General features: G+C 55.0%; 2 protein-coding genes across 2 annotated transcripts in view; both read right to left on the bottom strand.

Moving 5' to 3' along the window:
• ASTL (astacin like metalloendopeptidase) overlaps nt 1–6,754 on the bottom strand; it is a 9,716-nt gene extending 2,962 nt beyond the window's left edge. The window contains exons 1-6 of the mRNA XM_006909479.1: nt 6,709–6,754; nt 5,976–6,098; nt 4,288–4,349; nt 3,004–3,094; nt 2,305–2,422; nt 1,368–1,549 (exon numbers count right to left, since the gene is read on the bottom strand). Coding sequence (XP_006909541.1) covers nt 1,368–1,549; nt 2,305–2,422; nt 3,004–3,094; nt 4,288–4,349; nt 5,976–6,098; nt 6,709–6,754 — 622 coding nt within the window. The remainder of the gene's footprint in view (nt 1–1,367; nt 1,550–2,304; nt 2,423–3,003; nt 3,095–4,287; nt 4,350–5,975; nt 6,099–6,708) is intronic.
• A 1,820-nt stretch (nt 6,755–8,574) lies between these two features.
• Nucleotides 8,575–10,189, bottom strand: part of DUSP2 (dual specificity phosphatase 2) — a 2,161-nt gene continuing 546 nt past the window's right edge. Inside the window, exons 2-5 of the mRNA XM_006909478.3 lie at nt 10,117–10,189; nt 9,914–10,035; nt 9,460–9,679; nt 8,575–9,357 (exon numbers count right to left, since the gene is read on the bottom strand). Of these exons, the coding sequence (XP_006909540.1) occupies nt 9,143–9,357; nt 9,460–9,679; nt 9,914–10,035; nt 10,117–10,189 (630 nt within the window). The 3' untranslated portion in view covers nt 8,575–9,142. The remainder of the gene's footprint in view (nt 9,358–9,459; nt 9,680–9,913; nt 10,036–10,116) is intronic.

The following is a 10,189-nucleotide window of genomic DNA, read 5'->3' as shown; positions in this document are numbered from 1 at the left end:
CTACGTTCATACTCTCCTATGGTCACCTTTGCGCACCAGCAGCCCCCTCACCATGAATCAAATGGCATCCCATCACCTGCCTGAAATACCTGCCCATCAAGAGTGTTTTATTCCTTTAAAAAATCTTTATATTATTCAATATAATATGGAATAGGCAATATATTCATCCGGTTCAGAAATCAAAAGCTTAAGATATACAATAAGTCTCCCACTCCGTCCTCTTCTGCATCCTCACCCTCCACCCTCAGTTTATTACTGTTAATAGTTCGTGTATCCTAGCAGAGTCTGTTCCATACATATTAACTAAATACAAATATGTTCTCATTTTTCTCCATTCTTAAGTAATATTTCCCATTAGAGTAGCAGGTGTTTTAACCCGTTTTATTGTTAAGCAGCAGCTCTTGAGCTTATTAGTGCTGTTTGTTTCCTAATTCATTAATTCTTGCTTTTACCTTAATTCCTTTCCACTTTATTTTTTTCTTAACTTAAATTGAAATACTTATATCAATAAAAATAGAACAAAGTAAGCATTTAAGTCTACACATTTTCCTTTCCCTGAGTCTTACTTTAGCTGTGAACCATTAGTTCTAATGCATATTACATTTTTTTTTTTTTTTAGAATTCTTGCAATTTCTTTAACCCCAGAGCTAAAAGAAAGGTTTGCAGTTTGTTTTTGAACTTTAATTTTCAAGTAGAAGAAGTTTTTAGGTTTGATTTGTTATTAGTTTCTACTTTTTACTTTACATCATGATCAAACCATTTGTATTAATTCCACATTTTCAAACTGGAAGTTTTCATGGCTGTCATGAGTTATCACAAGTATTCCTGAGTTCCACATGGCCACCAGTGTGCCCACACAGGCACCAAGCTCCTGCAGCACAGCCCTCGGCCACTTGTCTCTGACACTGGGCACACGCTGCCCACTACCCACTACCAGGCCTCTGCTTGGCTCAGCCCCACCCCCGGCTGGAACACAGCCCACTCCCTACCCCACCCCTACACACACAGTGGTGTCTGGCACATGAGGAGCTGCTAGATGGGTACACGATAAGCATGGGTCATAGGATGCCATCAACCCATCCTCAGGTAACCCACAGTGCCCATGAGGAGAAATGACAATGTTACATCCTGGGCATGACTTGGGTGGACAGGTAAAGGCTTAATGCCCAGAGCAACAGCATCTGGTCCACTTTCCAGGTCTCAGGAAGGAAGGCCACCCGAACTTCCCCATGGGAGACAGGCAGATAGTGGAGAAGATGGACAACTCTTCCAAACAGCCAGGCAACTCCATGGGCCTTGGCCCATACCTGTAGCCCTCTCTCCATGGACTCTCAGGCCTGGCCTGGCCTTTGCATCCCCTGGCTTACCTGGAAGGATCTCATCCCAGTTGACACGGATATAGCGGTCCCGGTCGGCCCGTGCATGCTCGTGCCAGAAGCCCAGCACGTGCATGAGCTCATGCAGGACAATACCCGGGCCCCTCTGGAGACAGGTAGGTGCTAGGGACACCACCTGCATTCCTCCACTGCGCCCCACACTGGAGAAGCACCTGCAGGGCCATGACAGTGATCTCAGTGGGCACCGGCCCAGAGAGCCAGAGCAGATCCAGCCCCTCCCCTCCTCCCAAGTCCTGGGGTGGATGAGACTAACATGTCACCGCCATCCTGGACTTTAGTCCCAGGCTTGTGATTCTCAAGCCCCATTACTGCCTGGCCTTCTGGGAAGTGGGTGTGTTGGAGCCCCATTACCAGCCTGGGCTATAAGGAGGAGGTGAGAGCTGACACTAATGTGGGTGACAGAAGCAGCTCATTAAGTGAGGGTACCCACAGGGCAGCCCTGAATCAAAGTTGTCACACACATTAGCTCAGGCTCCTGACAAGTTAGGAAGTAGGTGCTACACCACCCTCAGTACAGAGAGAAGGCAAAAAAGCACAGAATTAAGGGACTTGCCTGCAGTCAGGTGGCTCCTGCACTGTGGAACCTGGACCAGAGGCCAGTTCTGTCCCAGCAAACTTGCACTTTCCCACCAGACTATGAGATCTCCCGGGAATGAGGGCTTATAAAGGAAGCACCTAACTGCCTCCCCAACCACTGACCACCCCCCTAATCCAGCCTGCTATGCTGAGGCTTGCGAGTACAGTTCACATTGAATGAGCAGGGGATTGGACCTAGGTAGATCAGCCCCAGAAGTAGGTTCTAGACAACAGCTCACTCCATCCCAGGATGAACTCAGAAGAAAGCTGCATAACACACCTTGCACACACATGCTTACGCATGTACAGGCACACATCCAGGAGCACTCACCCGGGCATGGGGACGATGGAGATGAAGTCTCTCTGGCCATGGTAGGTGACAAACCTGATGCACGTGAAGCGTTCAAACTCAGCAAATGCCTGCAGGATAACCTCGCGGCTGGGATCATCTGGAGAAAGGACACCCTGGCTGAACCCCTGGCCAGGCCCCCAGAGCTCTCGTGCCCTGAACCTCTACGTGAGGGCGAGAGGGGACACATCTGAGCTGTGGGGTGTCAAGAAAGGGCAGCATGATCGTGTCAGGGGAAGAAAGCTGGCTCCAGACAAACCCTGGCCATGTGACCTCAGATAGGTCACTGTTCCCTGGGCTGTGGGGGTCTCAGAATGGATCAGGTAGTCCAATTTTTTATGTTGTTAGTTCATCTGTTACTTTGTTTATATCCCACATATGAATGAAATCATATGGCTTCTGTCCTTTTCTATCTGATTTATTTCACTGAGCACGTCACTCTCAAGATCCATCTGCGTTGTCACAAATGGTTCTTCTTTTTCCTAGCTGAGTAGTATTGCATTGTATATATGTACCACCTCTTCTTTATTAAAAAAAAAAAAAAAAGTGTTGACTTCTAGCGGAAGGGCTCTTTGGATGGTGCTGGTGGAGGAGTATGGGGACGTAGAGGAAGAAGAGAAAACCCAGAGCTGAGCCCAGGCTGCAATGGGAATAGGCACTGGGCCCCAAGTGTTCACTCACCATACTGGCTGGAGAGCAGGAAGGGGACCTCCACAATGTCCCCATCTTTGGGCCACTTGTTGCTGGTAGCTGAGAACAGGCGGAAGGGACTCTAAGGAAAGAGGGCAGAGTTCAGGGACTCCTGGGGACATAGGCCAGTCAAGCTTCCTGCCCCCAAGGGTGCCACACCTCAGGCCACAAGAGCCCTAAAGATCTGAAAGACAGGGCCTAGGCATGAGGGTGGGAGGCCATTAGAAACTGGATAGAAGCTGGGAAGTTGGCTGTGTGAATTGCACTGCACAACACAGCCTTTATTCTGCAGCACACATAACCTGCAGCTGATTCTATCAAGCAGATAAACTTGTCCCTGAGTGTTGGGTAGGCATCCCAGCACCCAGGGGGCTGGGTCCACAAGTGCTCAGAGCCCCACTGGCAGCCCCTTCCCAGAGCATACATAGCATGTCCTAAGCTGCCTGCATGTGCAGTGGAAAGATGGAGACAGAGTCCTCCCCAGCCTGATTCTGAGGAAACACCCCTGGCCATGGCAGCTTTTACCCTGTCTTCTACCAACCAAAACCCTTTGAAGCATAGGCTTCACAGCCGTGGCCTGTCCTGCCCCACGAGCCAACAGTTTTACCGGATTCTACTCTTACCCCCAACTCAATGGGAGATGCAGAACAGGGGCCTTGCTTGTCCCAGTCCCAGGGACCCTGTCCAGCCCTGGGTCTGCCTCTGGCTCTCCACCCCAGCCTCATGTGTGCCATCTATAGGCGGCCTCCAAACCATAGACAGCCTTGCTCTCACCAGGTCACTATCCTGTTCTGGAGCCTTCTGCCAACTCTAGTTCCTTAAGAGTGATACAACTCTGCTGAGCCACGGGTTCCCTTCTCCATTGGCAAGTTGCCCCAATTCCCACCCAGTCCTTTCTGACTCCGCCCTCCAGCCCCTGCCAGGATGGCAGTTACATTGCTTCTTGTTCTGCCTTCCCAGGCTAGTAGCCAACCCCGATGTTCACCAAACCTACCTCCAGCCCTCCCACCACCCTGCCAAACTGTGCTTCTCTCCTCTCGTCCCAGTACTTCCTGAGCACCTCCCCTGGGCAGGGTACCAAGCTGGGTCATGAGGGTTCAAAGCCCTTCCTTCAGGAAGCCCTCCCAGAATGCCGCCACTCCAGATGTTGCCTGCTTTGCATTCAGGCCGGCTATTCCTAATAGGACATATGCTCAGACTTCGGCAAGAGGAGGTGTCTACCAGGCTATGAGTGACAAAGAAGGATCCTGGCCTCTACCCTCTACCCTCACTCACCGGCCGGAGGATGTCCCCCTCGAGGAGGAAGCTGCTCTCTGGGGTTTCCTCTGGGATGAGTCCTGGGAAGAAAGGGAGGAGTGTGTGTGGGCTCAGTCCTCCAGGACACAGGCTCTCCAGAAGGCCCAGCAGAGGCCTTGGCTATCAGGCCAGGCAACGCCAGCTCTGAGCCAGATCTCCCCTGGGCACTGAGGCTATGTGGCCCCAAGCCCCAATCCGCAGTGTGATGATTCTCAGCCTGCCCGCACCCTTCCCTTGCTCAAATGCAGTCTGTGGCTCCTGAGGCGCACAGGACAGGGTCCTAATCCCCGCCTCCTGCAGGGAGGACCCTCTGCTGTCAGGGAACAGCCTCTACCTTCTTCGTCCTAAGCCTAAGCCACATTCACTGGGGCACACCCTGGGCTCTCGTCCCACCTGAAACCCTATCTAACTCCTGCCCCTCTGTGTGGTATTCAGGACCCTGGCGGTGGCAAGTGACAGAACTTTCAGCTTCCTGCACACAGGAAGGGGATGAGTACTGCCTCCCAGGAGCCTGGCCCTCTCTATCCCTCCCACTCCTCCCTTCTCAGCTTGTCTCTCCTCCCTCTCTCCCACCCATTTCCTGCCACAGCGGCAGCCCTTCTCCACCACCTGCCTCTTTCCTGAGATCTCAGCCCCACAAGGAATCTCTGAAGAGGGTCTGGTACCCCGCAGGCTCCTGAGGCTGGGCTCCCTAGAAACAGAGCCCCAGCTAGGAGGCTTCTGAAGGGGTGTCCCGAGGGACTGAAGGAAGCTAGAGTGCCAGGAAGAGCCAGGCTCAGCCCTGCTCCCACCCCGGGCCCCAATAAGGCTTGGCCCACCTTGAGGCAGGGCCAGTGCCAGGTCCCCAAGAGTCAGTGTGGACCCCCCTGGCTGTGGATGGAGCAGCCTCCCAGCATCCCTGGCCACGGGTCTTTATCTGCGGGGTCTCAGCAGCTGGAACGCTGCTACTGGTGGGTACCTAATTGTCAGTCCTGAAAGTGCAAGATGAGAGGGTCTCCACAGCATTGCAAAACCAATGCCAGGGAAGCCTCAGATTGAGTCTGGCTACCTCCAGATGGGTCACCGTGACAAAAAGCTTCCATCCTGCCCTGCTCCAGGTCAGCTCACAGAGCAAGGAAAGGGCACACCCTATGGTGGCTACCACATCTGCAGTGCCAACCCCTAGGGCAAGGTCACCCTGTTCCCCAATGCATCTGTGTCTGAACCCCAGTCTTTGTTTCGATCAGCTTGGTACCAGGATGTCTGCATATTCCACTCTCCACCTAAGACCCCACAGGGAGGCCCTGGGCCTCTGCTGCTTTTTGTCTGTATCCCCAGCTCATCCCCTCACACCTGCAACCAGGTGGCTGACTTGTTTTCAAGAGTCCATCAATGACTGAACCCAGCGCCAGACATGGAAAGCCCCAGGGACCCCTGCTTTCATGAGGCCATTTATAAAAACCCTGCTTTCCCCGCTTGCTATAAGTAGCAGCCTGGCAGAGGAGACGCAGAGACACAGAAACGCTGACTTGGAAGAAGCTGTCTGCAGACCACGCACAGGGGCCCAAAAACAGGCTCCGTGCTTCCCCTTAGCCTCTCCTGCCTGGCTGAGCACTCAGCATAGCTCTCTCCCCACCACCTGGATGATGTTGTGCCTGCCATCCCATGACAGGACACAGGACTCTCACCTTGGTTAATCGCAGGGATGTCCTTGTCCGAAGACGTCTGGGTTTCCTCAGAGGCAAGGCCTGAGAAGCTGTTCCCACAGGCTCCTGGGCAGCTGGAGGCTGGGGCTGCTCCTAGGATCCAACCTGGCCCAGACACATGGGGCCGAAGTGCCCCCAATGAGAGAAGACAATGGGACACAGAGACCCAGGACCCAGGAGCTTCGCTAAGGGCAGCATGGCCTCCCGCAACGTGTCCTGGGAGCCTGCGCAGCCTCCCTCCCAGCTCCCGCTGGCACCAAGGCTGAGACCACTCTGAAAGGGGATCCTTTATCAAGACCAAAGTTGGGCTCCAAGAGCAGCCCTGAGCTCTGAGTGTCTGTGTCTGAGGTAGCAGAGGCAACAGGAAGGACCTCAGGCTCCAACGCTGATGGCAGGGTGCAGGCTAGCCTCAGACCCTGCCACACGGCCCCCTCCTCAGCCCAGGCCTCTGGAGATTGGGCTCAGCCTGGGAAAGCCTGGCCTGGCCAGCAGAACAAGGAGTCCAAGTGCCACACCTGCCACCTCCTGCCAGGCAGGCCCTCTGCTCCCAGGGTCTTCAGGAGGCCTGCCCTTGGGGCCCCAGGAGCTGACTCTAGGGGGCGCTCCTGAAGAACCCAGTCTTGGGCCATTCGGACCAACTTGGAGCCCTACAGGTTTCAGCTTCTTCCAAGCACTGCAGGCTAGAGCCAAAATAGGAAAGTGAGCAGCGGCTTACCTGGCAGAGAGAGCAGACCCAGCACCCAAGGCCAGAGACCTCCCATGCTGTGCTATCTATGGTGGGCCTGGTGGGCCGGTAGGAGCTCAAATCCACCTGGATGAGGCTGCAGATTTAGAGCAAGCCCCTCCTTAAATAGCAGCTTCTCCAGCCCCCACCTGTAGCTCCTCCCCAACCAACTCCACCTGAAGCCCCACCAACTCCCGCGGTGTTCCCCACCCCCAGCCCAGACCCAAGCCTTTTGGACCCCCAGTAGAGCCTTCCTGGCTTGGCTGAGATGAGTGAGAGCGTGGGGAGAAGCTGGGCACAAGGCACCATGGGGGGCAAGTGCAGGGTTCAGTGAAAGTTCTCAGAAGGGAGCAGAGGGAGCAAGAGTTGGGTAGCAGACAGGCTGTTTGTCTTTCATTTAGCTACATGGACTGAGTGTCCTCTCGTGCCACACTCATGCGGGGCTCAGCAGAGTACAGGCCCCACCCTCGTGAGCATCCAGACTGGTCAAGAGGCATGATAGTACACCTGAAAATCTTCCCCTCTCGGACGCCAGGAGCTAACACTTCCTGAGCACCTATTAGGCACAGGTGCAGGGGCTTGACGTGCATTCACTTGTTTCACTCTCAGTACCACCCTAACAGGTGGGGGCTCGTGATAAAACCCTATTTTCTGGACAAGGAAACTGAAGTACAACGAGGTGAAGCAAAACTGGCCCTCTAACCATCAGAAGCTACTCTGCCAATTTAATATAGAAGTAAAAATATTAAATAAAAATAACCAAATAGCTAAAATCTAAAAAAATAAAATAAAATAAATGAACAAACAAACTCCACTGCCCCACTGAGGTGTGCCCCAGTAAGAGACGGTGTTCTTCAGGGTGACCGTTGAGCTGAGTCCGGAAGGACAAAATACAGTTAGTGAGATGGCGCTCCAAGTATCCAAGTGTCCGAGTGTCTGGAAGCGCATCAGAGTGGAGGCTGAAGCAGGCCGGGCCTCCACACCCCGCCCTCCGCCGGCAGCCTTGGCAGGTGCCCCCGTGCTGGCCTGGCTGGGCCCTGTCTCATGTCTTCCCAGACACTTCGTTCTTCCTGCACATCTGAGCTTGTCACTGGTGTTCAGTAAAGACACCTTAGTTGGGTCAGCATGAAGAGTGACGAAGCCCATCACCAGTGACATGTCCTCCACACCAGACACCAGGCCACATGCCTTCTGGGGACAAAGAGCTCCAGAACAGGAGACAGGCATGGACAGGCATTCTGAGACCTGGGGGCCCAGCCTGGGCATGTGGAGGGGAGAAGCTGTGCTGCCCGATGGTAGGCAAATGGAGGCCTGCTACAGGCACACAGTACGGGGACAGCCACACCCTGGGGTACATGCAGACACATGCAGGATGTAGGAAGGTCCACACATATGCCATGTAGGTGTGTGCAGGCCAAGAACAAGGCAGCCACAACCATAGGACAGCCACTTACATGGGTATACACACACCCATCCACATGCTCCAGAAAGGAAGTGGGGTCTGACTAGAGCAGTGCTGGGCCCAGTTCTGAGTCGTAGACCCAGCTTTTTCCCCACAGGACCAAAGCCAGTAACAGGAATAAGACTGGAGCCAGCCTCCCAGAACCACCTTGTTCAGCTGAGACAGGACATTGCCCAGGAAAAGACCACCCGCACCAGAGAGCTGGGGCTGGGAGGGAGCCTCCTGCCTGTGAGGGCCCACTTACAACTTCTCCCTTTGGTGCCCAGGCTCCAGGCACAAAGAAAGGTGAGTTCTGCTTAGGAAACAGCTTTTAAACACTTTCCTGGGCACTGACTTGAGACCAGATGCTTGAGAAGTTGTTTTTTAAACAAAACAATATTTTATTGACACATCCTCAAGTTTCTGTATAAATATAAAGTGCTAAGTTTCCAGCCCCACCCACGGGGCTGGGAGGAAGTGGGGGAGGGAGTGTTAACTGTCAGTTCAATACAAATAATTTTCCAGCACCAACAGGGGCATGAAATGCTCACATCCACACACGCAAAAAGGACACAGCGCTCCCCCAAGCCCACGTCCCTGCAGGAACACAGGGCTCCAGGGTGTACCACCCCCAGACAGGGCTCTGGTTGTCACAGCTTGTTCCTTGGGGCGCTCAGTCTGCCAAGGGCTTCAACATGGTTGTGGGACCAGTGAGTTCATGGGTGTAGAGTCCAGGTAGTTTCTGCCAGAGGATGAGGGAGGGAAGCAGAGCAACCCTTCGTTCTCATCGCTGAATGAGAGCGGGCCCTCAGACCCTTAGCAGAAGAGCACCAGGTGAGACGGTCCAGCATTCCTACACCCCCAGGGCCCCCACCTGAGGGCTTTCGAAACTGAGGTGAGGGGGACTGGCAGGGGGCCCGAGGGGAGCCCAACTGTCCCCAGTCAGCTGGCCAGGAACCGCAGCTCTGTGTGTCTCCGCCTGCCTCAATGACACAGCACCTGAGTCTCAAACTGCAGCAGCTGCCCCATGAAACTGAAGTTGGGCGAGATGACACCCCGACGTTGCTTAACAAAGTCGAAGGCCTCGTCCAGCCTCACGCGGCGGCTCTGTATGAGGTACGCCAGGCAGATGGTAGCCGAGCGTGAGATGCCTGCCTGGCAGTGCACCAGTACCCGGCCCCCACTGTTCTTCACCGAGTCTGCAAGAGAGATGGGCGGGATCAGGCGGGAAGGTGGGGGGGACACCGGTGCCCCAGTCCCGCCCCTGAGCTCCTCCCGTCCGAGCCTAGGCACCTTCTTACCAATGAAGCATATGGCCTCCTGGAACCAGGCACTGATCTCCGCCATCTGGTTGTCCTCCACAGGGATGCTCTTGTAGCGCAGAAGGCCCTCAAAGTGGTTGGGGCAGCTGGCGGAGACGTTGAGGACGGCGGTGATGCCGCAGGCCTGCAGCCCCTGCAGGTCCGATGAGTGGCTGCAGCTGCCCAGGAACAGGTAGGGCAAGATCTCTACCGGGCCACCCTGGACGGGGAGGGGCGCGAATGAGGTCAGCTCCGCCCAGGCCTGACCAGGATCCACTGCGAGTATGAGGCCACGGGGGACACACAGAGATGTCCCCTCACAGATTCACACGCTCCCGCTTCCCCAGCTCTCAAACAAGCTGCAGACATCCACAGACCCATGGAGGCGCTCACGAGCCACTTATGCCAGGCATACACACGGGGACAGTGACAAAGATCCCTGATCTCAACTCACCTGGTCATAGAAAGGAGCCCTGAGGTCTGAGCGGCTGTTTTCGGCCCCAGCAGGCGACATCGCCGGGGCAGGGGACTCAGAACACAGGTCGGGACAGCAAGCCAGGAAGGCGTCGAAGCCTCCTGCGGGGAAGGCCAGGCAAGGTTAGCGGGAGGGCGGGGAAGGGAGGGCCAGCACGGTTAGCCGGAGGGCCGGGCTCTCACCTCGCAGGAAGCACACAGCGGTAGGCCCGGCGCGGGTCTCATGCAGCAGCGCTGACAGCAGCACGCGGGCCGG

Source organism: Pteropus alecto, unplaced genomic scaffold (genome assembly GCF_000325575.1).
Source record: "Pteropus alecto unplaced genomic scaffold, ASM32557v1 scaffold223, whole genome shotgun sequence".
In the NCBI taxonomy this organism is placed as follows: Eukaryota; Metazoa; Chordata; class Mammalia; order Chiroptera; family Pteropodidae; genus Pteropus; species Pteropus alecto.
The sequence above is the reverse complement of the archived record's forward strand: the minus strand, read 5'-3'. Positions and strand labels throughout refer to the sequence as shown.